A 17892-nucleotide genomic window follows, 5' to 3' on the forward strand; every position below is an offset into this window, starting at 1 on the left:
TAGCTTTTCTAGAGTTAGAGAGCACAAACTGTGACTTTAAAGCCCTAGCTGGACAAAGCCTTGGAAAATTAGATAAGGGTGAGCACTGGGTTAATAGACTGAGAGATTGCACATAGAATTCCTGAGACACCCAAGAGCCTGCGTCCCCACAAGTGAAAGCAGACGAGACGGCAGGCAGTTGAGCAGACTGAATGGGCAAGGGAAACAGGTAGGAGAACTTGAGGTGTGCAGCCAAGGTCAGTTCGATGTCTCTGGTTCTAGGATCAGCAGAAACCATGGGCAAAACTAATTCAGAAAGTGACAGAATGAAACTTGTGTTTCTAAATGAATATTTTGCCATTACCATTACCAATACTAACTGTATTTCCTGACGTAATAATTACGTGGTGTTACCCTTGGAGATTGTCTCCACTTTCCGTAAAACCTAGTGGAATATTTTGCATAAAGCTTCAAATCTAGCACAGCAGAAACCACTGGGGATTCTGAGAGAAAAGATTAAAGTATACTAGCAGCTATTGGAAGTTTCCTAGAAGTAGGAAATTATTGAGAATAAAGTACTTTTTAATAAAAGCAACCATGTCAATATCTTGTCACTAAAGCAGAGACACCACCATCAAACTTCATTATAGAGGACAAATTCCCCCAAATCCAGCTCAGTGGAAGCTGTGAAACCAAGTGCCCCGGTAAGAGTAGGAATGTTATGTCAGTGTTTCAGGTGTTCCATCTTTATGTTAAGTGTTATGTCAGTAATTATGGGTGTTGTATCAGTGTTATAGTTGTTCTATGTGTATTACAAATGTCGTATTAGTATTCTGAGTGTTCGTATTACAGGTCACATCAGTATTACAGGTGTTACATCAGTATTACAGCTGTTATATTTATATTGCAGGATGATATATTGGAATTATGAGAGGTATATTGCTATTACGAGTGTTACAGTTTTACTACAGGTGTCAGGACAGCATTCCAAGCGTCACATAAGTGTTGCGGATGTTTCATTTGCATTGTGGATTGTGTATTGGTATTATGAGAGTTACAGTTGTATTAGCAGACTTAGATCAGTATTATGGAGGTTATGTTTGTATTTCGCATGCTGTACTGGTGTTATGAGTGTTTTATTGCTGTTACGAGTGTTACAGTGGTATTAGTGGTATTTCCGGTGTTACGTTAGTATTACAAACGTCACCTCCCTGTTATGGGTGATATATATGTTTACGGATGTTGTATTTCTATTACAGATGTTAAGTGACGAATGATACATCTGTGTCACGAGGCCACGCTGTGGACCCGGCATCGTGGCCACCACACCTTGGGTGTGGGGAAGGACATTGGGGTGCTCTAAAGCCATGGGGATTTTTTATTTTACACGAAGCCCTTCTGCTGGGTCCCTGATCCTCAGCAGTCAGAGGAAATTTTTTATTTACCTCTGCCTCCAGCTGTCCCGGAGCGAGGCGGTGTTGCTCAGGTCTGTGCTGAGGACAACGCAGCTGTCACCCTCAGTCCGAATGCTCAGAACACGCGGGCCCTCGCAGGGTCAGAAAAGGCGGACTCATGCTCCACCTGCTGGCCGGCAGAAGAACTGCAGGACCGTCATGGTCAAGGTGAGGCACCTGTGCTCCCCCTCCTGGCTGGCCTGCCGCACCAAATAAAAGCAGAGCTCAGATGGTTCAGTGCCATCATTTTGGAAATTCAATCGGAGATGTTGCCTAATATCCTCTTTTTTATTATTATTTATTTTAGGCTCAAGGGTACATGTCAAGCTTTGTTATGTAGGTGTGCTACTGTCATGGGGCTTTGTTGTACAGATTATTTTATCACGCAGGTACTAAGTCTAGTAAACACTAGTTATTTTCCCTGCTGGTCTCTCTTTTCCCATCTGCCACCCTCAAGTAGGTCCCGTGTCTGTGGATCCCTTCTTTGTGTCCACGAGTTGTTATCACTGAACTCCCACTTCTAGTGAAAACATGCGATATTTGGTGTACCGTTCCTACATTAGTTTACTAAAGATAATATCCTCCAGCTCCATCCACGTACCCTCAAAAGGCATAATTGTAGGTTTTTATGGCTGCATAGTATTCCTTGTGGGTATGTACCATACTTTCTTTAATCCAATCTCTCATTGATGGGCATTTGGTTAATTCCACGTCTTCTCTTGTGAATAGTCCGCAGCGAACATTTGCACTGGTGTGTCTTTGCGGTAGGGAGATTTTTATATTCCTCTGGGTACATATCCAGCAATAGGATTGTGGGGTGATCAGTAGTTCTGCTTTCCAGCCTTTGAGGCCTCTTTGGTTACACAAAAGTTGAACTAATTCACATTCCCACCAACACCGCATAACTATTTCTTGGTCTCTACAACGTCGCCTGCATCTCTTACTATTTTTCTTTACGATAATACCCTTTCTGACATGTATGAGATGGTATCTCATTGTTCTTTTGATTTGCATTTCTTTAATAATCAATGATATTGAACTTTTTTAAAATAGGGCTAATTTGGCCGCCCTGTATGTCTTTTTAAAAGTGTTTGTTCTCACTTCTCAAAGAAGACATTTATGCAGCCAACAGACATATGATAAAACGCCCATCATCACTGGCCATTAGAGAACACCCATCAACCAGTCACCTACATTAGGTATTTCTCTTAATGTTATCTCTACACTATCCCACCACCCGCCACCATGTGATGCTGTTCTCCCCGTGTCCATGTGTTCTCACTGCTAACTCCCACTTAAAAATGAGAACAGGTGGTCTTCGGTTTTCTGTTTTTGTGACAGTTTCACAAAGATGATGGTTTCAAAGCTTCATTCAAGGTCCTGCAAAGACAGAAACTCATCAATTTTTATGGCTGCCTATGATTCCATGGTGTATATGTGCCACATTTTATTTATCCAGTCTATCATTGGTGCACATTTGGGTTGTTTCCAAGTCTTTGCTACTGTGAAGAGTGCTGTCATAAACATACATGTTCCTGTGTCTTTGTAGTGGAATATTTAAAGTCCTTTGGTTACCCAGTAATGGGATTGCTGGATCCAAATGGTATTTCTTGTTCTAGATCCTTGAAGAATCGCCACACTGTCTTCCACGAGGGTTACAGAATTAACACTCCCACTGACTCTGTAAAAGCCTTCCTATTTCTCCACATCCTCTCCAGCATCTGCTGTTTTCTGGCTTTTTAATGATCGCCATTCTAACTGGCATGTGGTTTGACTTGTAGTTTTGACTTGTGGTTTTGACGTGTATTTCTCTAATAACGAGTGATGATGAGCATTTTTTTCACATGTTTGTTGGCTGCATCGAAGTCTTTTGAGAATTGTCTGTTCACATCCTCTGCCCACTGCTTGATGAGGTTTTTGTTTTTTAATTTTTTATTTTTCTTGTAAACTTGTTTAACTTTTGGTTAGATGCTGGATATTAGCCTTCCTTCAGATAGATCAATTGCCAAATTGTTCACCCATTCTGTAGGTTGTCTGTTCACACTCATGAAAATTTATTGTGCTGTGCAGAAACTCTTTAGTTTAATTAGATTCCATTTGTCGATTGTGGCTTTTATTGTCATTGCTTTTGGTGTTTAAACAGGAAGTCTTTGCATATGCCTATGTCCCGAGATAATTGTGCCTGGGTTTTCGTTTAGAATTTCATTGGTTTTTAATTGTCACATTTAAGTCTTTTATTTATCTTCAGTTGATTTTTGCATAAGATGTAAGCAAGTGGCCCAGTTTCAGTTTTCTGGGTATGGCTAACCAGTTTTCCCAATATCATTCATTAAAGGGAAACTCTTTTCCCCATTGCTTGCTTGTTTCAGGCCTATTAAAAATCACATTGTAGTAGATGTGTGGTATTATTCCTGAGACGCCACTGTTCTGTTCCATTGGTCTGTACATCTGCTTTGGTACAAGTACCATGCTCTTTTGCTTACTGTAGCCTTGTAATGCATTTTGAACTCAGAGAGCATCATGCCTCCAGCTTGGAAGCAATCTTAAGCTTTTTGCTTGTCTTTGCTATGCAGCCTCTTTTTTGGTTTCATATGAATTATACAGTAGTTTTTTCCAGATTCTGTGAAACTAATGGTAACGATATAGGGATAACATTGAATCATATAAATTCCTTTGGGCAGTATGGCCGTCTTTCCAATATTGACTCGTCTGATCCATAAGCATGGAAGCTTTTTTCATTTCTGTATGTCCTCTCTTATTTCCTTCAGCAGTGGTCTGAAGCTCTCCTCGAACGGTTTCTTCACATTCCTTCTAAGTCGTATTCCGAGGTATTTTATTCTCTTAGTAGCAATTGTGAATGAAGGTTTACTCATGCTTTGTTTTTCTCTTACTGTGTGTAGGAATGTTGAGTGATTTTTGCACATTGATGTTGAATCTGAGGGCTTAGCCAAGTTGCTTACCAGCGTAAGGAGATATTTTGCTGAGATTGATAGGTTTTCTACGTATACAATCCTGCCATCTGCCAACAGAGACAATTTGGCTTCCTCTCTTCTATTTTGAATACCGATTATTTCTTGCCTGATTTCGCTGCTTGAAACTTTAATACTCTGTTGAATAGGAGTGGAGAGAGGGGTGCAAACTTTAATACTATGTTGAATAAGAGTGGAGAAAGAATGCATCCTTGTCTTGTATCAGTTTTTCAAAGGGATGGCTTCCAGTTTTAACCCCATTCGGTATGATATTGGTGGTGGGTTTGCCATAAGCAGCTCTCATTATTTGAATATGTTCCATCCATATCTACTTTATTGAAAGTTTTACCACAAGTATTAAGATTGAGTTTTTGACAAAGACCTTTTCGTCTGTTGAGATAAACTTATGTGGTTTTTGTCATTGGTTCTGTTTACGTGATGCATTACATTTATTGATTTGCACATGTTCCAGCGTCGCATGCCAGGGCTAAAGCTAAAATGATCGTGGTGGATAAGCATGATGATGTGCTGCTGGATTCGGTTGCACTATTTTATTGAGTTTTCCGCATCAATGTTACTCAGGGATATTGACCTGAAATTTTATTTTTGGTGTGTCTCTGCCAGGTTTTAGTATCAGGGTAATTACCCCTTGTAAAATGTTTTTAGGAAGGATTTCTTCTTTTCATATTGTTTGTAGTAACAATATCAGAAGGAATGGTACCTGCTCCTCTTTGCATCTCTGGTAGAAGTGGCTATGAATCTGTCTTGTCCTGTCTGGTCCTGGATTTTCTTTGTTGATAGGCTATCAGTAACTGCCTCAATTCAGAACTTGTTAATGGTTTTATTCATGGATTTAACTTCTTCCTGGTTGAGACTTGGGTTGATAGCATTAATATTGTTCAGAAATGCATCCATTTTCTTTAGACCTTCTTGTTTGTTCGCATAGAGCCATTTATGAGTATTATCTGATGGTAGTTTGTATTTCTGTGGGATCAGTGGTGATAATCCTATGCCATTTTTATTGTGCATCTGTTGATTTTTATCTCTTTTTCTTCTTTATTAGTCTGGCTAGTGGTCTGTATTTATTTTGTTGCTCTTTCAAAAGAAACCAGCTCATGGATTTATTGACATTTTAAGTGACTTTTTGTCTCTATCGTCTTCTGTTCTGTTCTGATCTTAGTTATTTCTTGTCTTCTGGTAGCTTTTGAATTCATTTGCTGTCCTTCACTGGTTCTTTTAATTTTGATGTTAGGGAGTCAATTTTAGATCTTTCCTGTTTTTCTTGTGGACATTTAGAGGCTATACATTTTTTCTCTACACACTGCTTTCAAAGTGTCCCAGCGATTGTGATATGTTGTGTCTTCATTTCTCATTGGTTTCAGAGAACATTTTACTTCTGCCTTCTTTATTTACCCAGCAGTGTCACCAGAAGCAGGGTGTGCAGTTTCTATGGTTGTGCCCATTTTGGGCATTTCTTGATCTTCGGGTTCTAATTTGATTGCACTGTGGTCTGAGAGAGACTCTTTGTTATAATTTCCATTCTTTTTTTGCATTTGCTGAATAGTGTGTTTACTTCCAATTGTACGGCCAAAGTTTGAATACATGTTATGTGACACCAAGAAGAATGTATATTCTGTTGATTTAGGTGGATAGTTCTGTCAGGTTGTCCTATAGGGTTTACTTAGTTCACAGCTGAGTTCAAGTCCTGAATAATATCCCTGTTACTTTCCTGTCTCATTGATTGCTGCCTGTTCTTTTTCTCTGGACATCCTCATCCCCGACACCTCTCAGATGCCAGCCAGTGCTCTGCTGTATGAGGTGTCTCTCAGCTTTCGGGAGGTGTCTCCCATCCTGCAGAATATCACAGAGGTCAGGGATCCCACATGAAGGTAGTCTGACCATTAGCAGAGCGGAATGCTCGATGGGAGGTCTGCTTCTGTGACAGCCATCAAGCAGGAGAGCCATCAAGCAGGAATGTTGAAGCCTGCGAGAAGCTGCATTCATGGCTGCCCCTTCACCACCTGCTCTGTCCCAAGGAGATGGAGGTTTTATTTACAGCGAGCCCTGACTGGGGCTGTTGTGCCAGGCGCACGCGGAAGGAATCGGCGCTCGGCCCGTCACGCGCCAGCAAGTCGTTGAGAGCGCCGCCGATTTGAAGTTTCCTGCAGCTTTGTTTACATCATGAGGGTAAAAAAGCCTACTCCAAGATTCAGCAATGGCAGACGCCCTCCCCACCAAGCCTCCCGGTGTCCCCAGGTCTATGTCAGACTGCTGCTGTTCTGTGGGGTACCTCTTGCGGGAATCACTCACCTTCTGTGTCAGTCTCTCCTGGGAGCTGCAGTCTGGAGCTGTTCTTATTCAGCTGTCTTGCCAGCAATTCAGCCTGTTTCTTTTCTTTTTTCCTTATTTTTGATGAAGGAGGCATTAATTGGAAATGTAAAACTATGCACATTCTAGAAGAAAGGGCACAAAGAAACCTATGTGATCTTGGGTTTGGTCATAAGTGTTAACAAATGACACCAAAGCCAATCAGTAATGGTAAGAAAATAATAATTTACGTTTTCTCGTATTACAAGTTTATACTCTGAAGAGTAATATCTGCTCAAAAGACTGAGACCAGCCTGGCCAACATGGTGTAACCCTGTCTCTTTTAAGTACAAAAAATTTTCCAGGTGGTGGGTAACATTCCTGTAATCTGTGCTACTTGGGGGGCAGAGGCAGCAGAATTGCTTGAACCTAGGGGGTGGGCATATGGTTTAGGAGATGCACATTTTCAATTTTATTCTCTTCCAGTTTTCCTTCTTTAATAGTAAAGGATTACTCATCTCTTGAACACTTTCATTCAGCATACATTTATTTTGTTACTGCCAAAGACTGTGCTTTGAGACACAGGAAAATTTACATTTGAATGATGACTTTATAGTGCTGCACAAGTACAAGCTGGCAGGCTCCTTTAAGCATAGTGTCATAATTTAACTAAGGTCAGTAAACAGTTATCCGAATCTCTGCTAAAAAGACCCAAACTACAGTAACAGAAATTGCCTTCTGCCCTAGAGTTGGGGCAGAGGAAGTTTTATGAACCACATCTAATGAAGCAAGTCCTTCTAAGATGATCAGCCTATTTTTTCAGAGACAACAAAGGACTTAACAGCAATCATTCATCATAGTAATATAGATTTGTTTTAAATATGAAAAGGTAAGGTAAAAACGGCCAAGCATGGTAACTCCACAACTTTGGGAGGTCAACATGAGAGGATTGTTTGAGCAACATAGAGAAACTACATGTCCTCTAAAAATACAGCAAGGTACTGTGGCTCAGGACTGTAATCCCAGCACAGTGGGAGACCATAATGGGCAGAGAGATGGCTTGAGGTCAAAACCTTGAGACCAGCCTAGGAACATGGTGAAACCCCACCTCTGCTAAAAACTACAAGTATTAGCTGGGCATGGTAGTGGGTGTCTGTAATCCCAGCTACCCAGGAGGTTGAAGCAGGAGAATCATTTGAACCAGAAAGCAGTTTTTGTAGTGAGCCCAGGTCGCATCATTACACTCAAGCCTGGGCGAGAATGAAAATTCCATCTTAAAAAGTAAAAAAGAAAGAAAGTTAAAAAAATAAGAAATACTTTTGAGAAATGTCCGTTCATATCCTTTGCCCACATTTTGATGGGGTTGTTTGTTTTCTTGTAAGGGTTGTTTGAGTTCTTTGTAGGTTCTGGATATTAGCTCTTTGTCAGATGGTAGATTACCCAAAAAAGTCTTTCTCCCATTCTGTAGGTTGCCTGTTCCACTCTGATGAGTAGTTTCTTTTGCTGTGCAGAAGCCCTTTTAGTTTAATTAGATCCCAGTTGTCAATTTTGGCTTTTGCTGCCATTGCTTTGGTGTTTGAACATGGGAGTAGCACCCAGCCCTACGTCCTGAATGGTACTACCTAGGTTTTCCTCTAGGATTTTTATGGTATTAGGTCTAACATTTAAGTCTCTAATCATCTTGAATTATTTTCGTAGCAGAAGTGAGAGAAAGGATCCAGTTTCAGCTTTCTACTGATGGCTAGCCAATAGACACATGAAAAAATGCTCATCATCACTGGCCATCAAGGCTGAAGTCAAAGCCTAATGAATGCACCATCTCACACCAGTTAGAGATGGCCAATCATTAAAAGTCAGGAAACAACAGGTGCTGGAGGTTGTGGAGAAATAGGAACACTTTACACTGTTGGTGGGATTGTAAACTAGTTCAACCATTATGGAAACAGTATGCTTGAATCCTCAAGGATCAGAACTAGATGTACCATATGACCAAGCCATCCATTACTGGGGATATGCAAAGGTTATATATCATGCTGCTATAAAGACACATGCACCGCATTATGTTTATTGTGGCACTATTCACAATAGCAAGGGCTTTGGAATCAACCGAAATGTCAGCCAGTGACAGACTGGATTAAGAAAATGTAGCACATATACACCATGGAATACTATGCAGCCATAAAAACAAATGAGTTTGTGTCTTTGTAGGGACATGGATTAAAGCTGGAAACCATAGTTCTTGCTCCACAGAACAGAAAAACCAAATACGCATGTTCTCACTCATAAGGTGGGAACTGAACAATGAATCACTTGGACTCGGAAGGGAACATCACACACCAGGGCCTATCATGGGGAAGGGGAGAGGGAGGGATTGCATTGGGAGTTATACCTGATGTAAATGACGAGTTGATGGGTGGTGACGGTTGATGGAGTTTAACACACCAACAGCGGCACAAGTATACAAATATAACAAAACCCATTACATATTACCAGAACAAATTATAATGACAATAAGTCGCGATAATTGCTTGGTGTGTTCGGGCATGGTTATTTCAGCTTCTCAGTGGAGAAGCAAATTCAGGGATGGGTTCACGGTGAGCTGAGGTCACCGTTCCTCGATGAATGAAGCAGAATGGTCGATCTCATCTTTCTTCCTGGCTCGCTCTTTCTTATGTAGTGCAAATTATATTTGAGTATGATGGTCTACAAAGTTCTCATGTAAGTTAGGCGTGCAAAAATAAACTTTATATTTAAAACGTTTCAAGTGCATAAATTTCCAGTTTTGTCTTCAGACAGCAAGTAGAAGAATAAACAGAAAAGCAAAGAAGCAACGGCATGTGATAAATGCAACCCATTTTGTTTTAATCTGTGAAATAACACTGTAATGATCGACATTTCAGCTGCTGCTGAGGGAAAGAGTGAACAGGTTGATTTAGAAACAAACCAATGATTACACTGGCCACCTGCTACCAACTGGGCACATCAGTTAGCTCACAGAGTTACCTCAACAACCCTATAATGTGGAAAATATCCCAGAGTTTACAGTTGAGGAAAACGCAGTCAACGGACCTGCGAAAAGGCACACAAGCACTCAGAAACACAGATAGGATTCAAGGAGGACTCAAAGCACTATCTATACTTTCCTACATGGTGTTGATTGAAATTAAGAACTTTTGAATTAACTTTAGTCATCCCCCTATTCGCCATAGAAATGGTAGTTTAAGCATCTCAGAGAGAGAAAGACTTCAGGCAAACTATGTATGACTAAAATTTTATATATTGCTTAAACTCTATTTCAAAAAATAAGTTGAACAATTCCCTCAAGCTCTTCTATAAAATTTAGATTGATTGAGTTCCTCCTTTTTTTGAATTAATAACTGTGAGTTCCTCTTGCAAGTGAACAGCTTTTCCTGAAAGAAACAGCCCTTTAAACAGCATAAAGTTTTCCCAGTGAATACAAAAGCTATTTAATATTTATGGCCAGTGTGTCAGACTTAATGATCACTAATTTATAATATGAAACAGTCTGTGTAGGGGATGAAACTTTCACAGGCAAGTAAGAAAGAAACTCTGTTAGCTAACAGGTGATGTGAAGCTATAACTGTCTTCTATGTGGTGAAATTCCACCTTCTATACCTGCTAACCAGAGATTTTTAACGTCCTTGAAGTTGAAGATCTGTCTGTTACTATGTTGTAAAAGGCAATATTGTTATTGTATTGTAGGTATTATTTTATCAGTTTCATTTTATTTAACTTGAATCTAGGTAGATATATTATCAAAGCATGATTTGCTACATAGATAATGAATGGTTCTAATGTATGAAAGAAGTGTCAGTCTCCACAAGAGAATAGTAAAAGGGGAACCACACACTGGGTGCATGGACAAAATCAAATAACCGCCCTTGGTATATTCCCAAGAATCTATTTGAAAATTCCACCAAAACTTCATCATTACAGGCAATTTCCTAGAAATATATTGAAATGTAAAATATCTGAAGACGGAGAAATTACTCACCTTCCAGTCTCAAGGGCAATATATACAAGAATTCAGGAGGTTATACATAAAGTAAAAATATTATAAATAAAACATATATTAGAAGTCAACAAAATAAGAAGCTGTGTTACTGGAGACAGAGAAGTTATAAAATTTTCCATAAGTGAAGAAGAAGTTGTCTCATGGTTAAAAGTAATATGTACCAGAGGCAATGTGTTGCTGTCAACTTCTTGATAATTACAGATTTATCAAAATATATTAAAACAAAATTTAATAAAATATACAGGAAAATCACTGAACTTTCTCTTTATATAAAATATTAAAAATAATGGTTTCTCAAAAGGCAGGGAAGACTTTTTTTTTAAATTTTACATAATTAAAATTACAAGAAAATATGATTGAAATGTGACAAAAAAGTCTCTCCCCATTGAAGAGACCATGAAGCATAAGCTAATTTTTTTTTAGAATATAAAACTGACCCAAATTAGGAAGCTATTAACTTCTATCAAAATTGAAAACTATGGCTTCTTACCCGCCCCCAACATCACCCTTATTCTTCCTTTTCTCTTCAATTGCTCGACTAGTTCTAATGATGTAGTCATCTGTTACTTCAGGTTGATACCTGAGAATCAGAATGACTAAATATAAGTTTCTCCGTTATCTTTGCAGAAAGATGGTTATCAACGCAGGAGCTTATCTATGGTACAAGTGCACCTGAGGGCACGGAACACAACACTGTGTGAACTTCAGAGTCCTTCAGTACTAAAGCCAGGGATATGACTTTCAGCCATAAAATGTCCAGTAAAACCCTGCCTTGATGTGATAAAGTACAATCATATAAAATGGAAGGCTGTGTTGTCATAAGGTTACTGGAAGCATCACTTTCCAGTTGGTCTCAACTGACCCAAAGAGCAAGAAAAAATTAAATTCACACAGCACACAATAGACTCAATCCCAAAAGATAATTAGACAGTCACTTTCAACCCATCTGTACCATCTGCTCAGCCCAAACTGATGTAAGGACTTTTGTGCCCAGGGACCAAGCACAGTCTGGGAAACCAGGTGCTAAGAGCATTATATCTGAATTAGCAATGCCCAAAGGCACATTTTCACAGTTTTACTTTTCTGTCGCAGCTTTTGCAAGCTGCCTTTGGATTCCAAACAGATAAAGAATCATTTCTGTGGTGAACAGTCACCAAACTCCAACACTTGCCAATGTCATACGGGAATTCCCAAAGCCAGAAAGACACCGTGCAGGTCATGGAAGCTGTCACAATGATACCAAATAGTTCACTAGCTCCATAACTATATAAGATCAGCAAACATACTTTAATACATGTATTCCTAAAAAGTCAGTAACTACAGAGATTTCATGCTAGCTATGTAGTAATATGTAGCAGAGGCAATGATGTGCTGCCAACTTCTTGACAACTACAGATTTATGAAAATATATTGAGAATATACTGGGAATTCAGCATCTATAACAAAAAACTGTTCTTTTTTAAAAAGTAGAATTTGTTTATACAATAACCTCAAGAAACCTTTGCAACTTCTGTGTAATGGAATATTGATGATAAATTATGAGGAAGGCAATAAAAAGAGGCCAAATGAATGCCCAGAACACCTGAGTTGAGTCATTTCCTCATGACATATAAACCACAAATATTAACTAAGCATTTTTTATGTGTCAGATGCTTTCGAACCCACTGAAAAGTTACCACATGGGCATAATGCCTTAGCATGGAGGTATTGCTCACTGATACACAACGTCATAGCAAAGAAAAGCCAAAGTAACCATAATTATACATATTTTTCTTTCCCCGCATCAATTTTAGCCTCACGTAGTTAATTTAATCTCTTTTCTTTTGGTTCTGGCTTTGCGGAATCGTGAAGGAATACAAGACACATGTTCACTGACAAACAGTCAGACCACTAAGTATAATGTATACATTCTGAGATATTCCCGTCTTTGGGGCAGTATGAGTGGGGTAGAGGAAAAGGTAACTAAAAGTGATTATAATTCAAATTTTACTGCTTATCAACTATGCAACCTGAGCAAGTCACAACGTGCTCTGAAATCTAAAACAAATCGCAACCCTCAATAAATATTCAAGAGGCCGTGAATAAGAACAGAGGATGTGCTTTTCTATACCTTACCTTTAAAAACTAACCTAACTCAAATGCAGGAAAGTATTGGCTATTGATAAACATACGTATTTTTTTCAAACACTAAACTTTGCATAAGGTGTGAATCATAGACTACTTCCTCAGTTTTTTTTTTACGTTTCTACCAATGTAATTTCAACATATTACTTCTCCAAATGTGCCAAACCATTACCTTACAAGTTTGTTTTCTAGCTTTCAGTCATAGGTCTCCTCAAGACACTTTGTATTCTGCTCCCATCTTCTAAGTTCTCACTCATGCTTTTAATTTTTTCTTCCTTTAGTTTCTGGGTTCTGAAATTAGCAAAAATAAATTTTAAAAAAGTAAATAAACTATAATAGCTGAGTTAACAAATTTAGGAAAAACATCACGTGACATAGTTTTAGTTCAACAGACTAAAGCTGCTACATGCCAATTATTACTGGGAAGTGGAAGAACAGAGCCAGAAGTCCTCAGTGTATTTTGTGAACTGACCTACTTACACTGTGTTGAAACTAGCAGAAGTGGGTGCTGTGGCATATGACTGAGAAGAGTGGCAGACTCCCTGACTGTGGGGAGTGGGAGAGTCTCAAGAAAGAAGTGGTTTCTCATGGAAGAGAATTAACACTTAAACAATAGTTAAAGGTGATAAATGGCCCAAATCAACTCTGAGATGGAAGAATAATACTATTCGTTACAAAGTAATAAAAGTGCACTTACGGCCAGGAAGCTGTGGCTCATGCCTCTATTCTCTGCACTTTGGGAGGCCAAGGCAGGTGGATCACCTCAGGATAGAAGTTCAAGACCAACTTGGCCAACATGGTGAAACCACATCTCTACTAAAAATACAAAATTAGATAGGTGTGGTGTCATATGCCTGTAATCCCATCTACACAAGAGGCTGAGGAAGGAGAATCTCTTGAACCCAGGAGGCAGAGTTTGTAGAGATCTGAGATTGTGCCATTGCACCCAGCCTGGGCAACAAGAGCAAAACTCCATCTCAAAAACAAACAAACAAGAAAAACAAACAACAACAACAACAACAAAAGGGTACTTATGTATTTCCATCTTCTATAATGCTGTCTATAACTCTGGAATTTAATTAATTATCTCATACATATTTAAGGTACAGTATTTGCTTTTCTTAATATTCTATCGGCTTTAGCCAAGTCGGGTGACCTTCCACTATAATCCCAGCTTTGCAGAACACTGAGACAGGAGAGTCACTTGAACTCTGGAGTTTCAGGCCAGCCTGGACCACATAGCAAGACCCTGTCTCTAAAATCAACCACCACCACCACCAACAACAACAAAAAAACCCTATAAAACAAAAAACTATTGATTGAATACTGATCAAATACCAGATGAGAGGGTAACAGATAGATGCATCATTCAAGACTTCCAACTACTTGAGAATAAAATGATCTTCATAGTGAGACTTCAAATCACCCATTGCACCAGTTCCCAAGCCGGGCAGGTGGATTCACAGGTAATGAGAAGTCCTCAGTGTATTTTGTGAACTGACCTAGTTGCACTGTGTTGAACGTAGCAGAAGCAGGGGGCTGTGGCATATGACAGAGAGGAGTGTAGAAGTACTGCAAAACACTGACTAGTCTAAGAACAGTTAAAGGCTCCAGGTATGAGCTCCCTCTGCTGGTCATCTGGAAAGCCACGGAGAGGTAAGCTACATTGATTTTGTATGTATACTGAGAGAAGGGGATCAGAGATTTTTGAGGTAAAAAAACTGAGGCACTCCCTCTGGCCAAAGGTGGTTTCTCTTTTTTTCTCTCTCTCGATTAATTTACCTTTTCATTATGGCCAAAAAGAGAGTAAGTGACACAGCGAGATGAAATTTAAAAATCAAGCCGATAGAAGTGAGAAAACATTAAATAAGATGGACACAAATTCTTTAATGAGCTAAAATCCCTAAAGTATCTATGATTGTCAACCAGCAGCACGTTCCCAATGGAAAAAAAGGTTTCTCGTGCAAACTATAGAAAGGTGAGCTTGCTCTCAATCCCAGGTAATACATGAAGGATGAAACATTTCTGCGCACTTAAAAAAAGTGCTTTGAGAAATAGTTTCATCAATACAAGTCAAACCACAACACTTCCTTTTATTTGAGCACAGAGCTGGTAAAACCTACAGCGTGGATATTTGAAATTCAGTTACAAAACTATGCCACCGGAAAGACTGAAGTTAACTTTAAACCGTACGATCTGTTCAAGTATTAACAGCTTCTCCAAACTTTCTGTTCGACGTTACTGTAGCCTAGTGATAGCATCTCATTCTGCTTTCCATCTTAATGTTTAATATGTCAAAAACACATCCCTAGTGTTGGTTTCTCTTAACGTGTAGCTTCTAATGCTGGGTGATATCACGTTTATAAAAAAGAATTCTACTTGGCAATGAATATTAGAATATTTAGACATATACCTACTAATTCTTTTTAATCTCCTCATTCTGAATATCCAAAATAAACATGCATACCTACAATTCAAAATCTTCAATTCTCTGCTTCAGCTCTGCTTTTCTTTCTCTTGACAAACCCATATCTTTTACTAAAACAAGACTTTGAGCATAAGTCTTCTTGTATCAATCTGTAAAAAGCATTAAGTTTGGCTAGTTTTGCTGGCACACGCTTCTGATCCTGGCAGTTTGGGAGGCCGAGGCAGGTAGGTCACAAGATGAGGAGTTCAAGATCAGCCCAGCCAGGATGGTAAAATCCCCTCTCTACTAAAAATACAAAAGTTAGCTGGGTGTGGTGTAACCCCAGCTACTCAGGTGGTTGAGGCAGGGAATTACTTGAACTTGACAGGCGGAATTTGCACTGAGCTGAGTTCATGCCACTGCACTCCAGCCTGGGTGACAGAGCAGGACTGTGTCTCAAAACAACCAACCAAACAAACAAAACAAACAAAAAAACGCATTAAGTTTTAGCAAGCAAGATAATGAAAGCATAACAAATTGAAATATATATACTGCTTCCTAAATTCCAAAAACCAAGTACAGAAATTGAGAATAACTATTTCACCATCAAATAATTCCAACTCAGCTGGGCATGGTGATTCACTCCTATAATCCTAGCCATTTGGGAGACCAAAAGCGGCCGATCACCTGAGGTCAAAAGTTTCAGACCAACCTGCTCAATACGGAGACATCAAATCTCTACAGAAATTACAAAAATTAACTGGGTATGGGGTTGGGCACCTCTCATCCAAGCTACTTGGGAGGCTGAGGCAGGAGAATCACTTGAACCTGGGAGTCAGAGGTTCCAGTGAGCTGAGGTAGCGCTATTGCACTCCAGCCTAGGCAAAGTATTAAAACTGCATCTCAAAACATATATATATATATATATATATATATCCACTTGAATGTATTCCTCAACTAGTTATTCCAGGTGCATAAATATTTACTCCCAATTTCTGTTAAACTACATTTCCATATATTTTCAACATCCTTTGTGTAATTTATTCTACTTAATTAACATCTCTGAGGCCTTTATGTAATTTTATTTATTTATCCATTTATTTATTTTTTGAGACTGGGTTCTGCTCGGTTGCCCAGGCTTGAGGGCAATGTTTTGATTTTGGATAACAGCAACCTCTGCCTCCCAGACTCAAGTGATCCCCCTACCTCAGCCTTATGAGTAACTGAGACAACAAAAACACACCACCAAGTTCAGCTAATTTTTTTGTGGAGATGGAGTTCTGCTGTGCTGACTAGGCTGGTATTGAACCCGTGGGCTCAAATGAGATCACCATCTCAGCTTTTCAAAGTGCTAAAACTACAGGCAAGAGTCACCACACCTGGCCCCCTTAACAAAAATCTGGTAAGTTCTTCAGGGAAAAAAAAATAAATACAATGTCCATTCAGTAATAAAACTCCAAAAGAATAAAATCTCCACGGTTTTTAGTGGTGGTGCTGTCTGAATGTTTCAGTTCATGAGTCATTGTGAGTCATATGACTTAGCAAGCTCATATGAACTTGTCAATGAATGAGTCAACCTTCCACTTACGTCTTCACAGACCATGAATTTACTACGTACCGCTCATATATCAAGCAGCATACTGGGAACTGCATATAAAAGTGTAGACAGATATAGTCCTCATCTCTGATGATCTCACACTGTAGTCAGGAAGAAAGAAACACAATAAGATAGGATAATTTTATAATGAGGTAAATAAAGCCTGCATGCAGGAATGAGACCTAAATGAGCTGCTCAATGGCAGTCAGGGAAGGCATTGCAGGGGTGACATCCAACTTGGGTCTTGAATGACACTATGGTTTTATCAGGGAGAGAAGGCTATTGATACTACAGGTGAAGAAGTACAGGCATGATGTTTTTTATGAGAATGACAATCTTCCTCAAAGACTTCAGATGCTTGCAGTTGAATAACCAGAAATCTAGTCACCTATCATGAAGATGAAGTTATTAGTCTAAACACAATCTAATCATCTCAAAGATCTGTGCATTCAACATTCTTTTTTTATAGCTGAATCAAGCCCTATTTCCAGAAATGCTATAGAAAATTTTACAGTGGGTGCCCTCAGACTTAAACCACCAAGTATCATTGAGAATCTCCAAGCAAGAGTAGGCACTAGGGGGAAGACTTCCTACTTTTAACATCTGGCAACAGCAGTTTTAGATATATGTTTGAAATACTGCTGTATATGTTAGACTGTCTGGTCTAAGACATGCACTTGGAAAAGAAAGAAGATTTCTTTAAGGGGTAAATAGAATCCCACTTGCCAACACAAACTCCATGTCACTCCTCATCCTCTTCATAGTCTTCCCAGTGATGAGCTCAAATGGCCACTTGGATGACCCTTGGGGCCCTGGTGACTCCTTCACCCCAGGATATTTACTCTTGCTCATTTACTTGGCTCCATCCAATGGCAGCACACTGCCTTTGATTCCCAATCTCTACCTGAAACCTCATTCTGCAATTCTGCACTCCTGGACCATCTTTATTCTTACACCTGCCTCTCCAGATATCATTTCTGATCACTGAGGTTACCACTCAACCCTCCCTTTCTCCCCAG

General features: G+C 39.3%; 1 protein-coding gene across 1 annotated transcript in view; it reads left to right on the forward strand.

Annotated features, from left to right (window-relative positions):
- The first annotated feature begins 1346 nt into the window (after positions 1 to 1346).
- Positions 1347 to 17892, forward strand: part of LOC116272400 (deleted in azoospermia protein 3-like) — a 49477-nt gene continuing 32931 nt past the window's right edge. The window contains exon 1 of the mRNA XM_031661132.1: positions 1347 to 1601. Within this exon, the coding sequence (XP_031516992.1) occupies positions 1347 to 1601 (255 nt within the window). The remainder of the gene's footprint in view (positions 1602 to 17892) is intronic.

Source organism: Papio anubis, chromosome Y (genome assembly GCF_008728515.1).
Source record: "Papio anubis isolate 15944 chromosome Y, Panubis1.0, whole genome shotgun sequence".
NCBI classification, from domain to species: domain Eukaryota; kingdom Metazoa; phylum Chordata; class Mammalia; order Primates; family Cercopithecidae; genus Papio; species Papio anubis.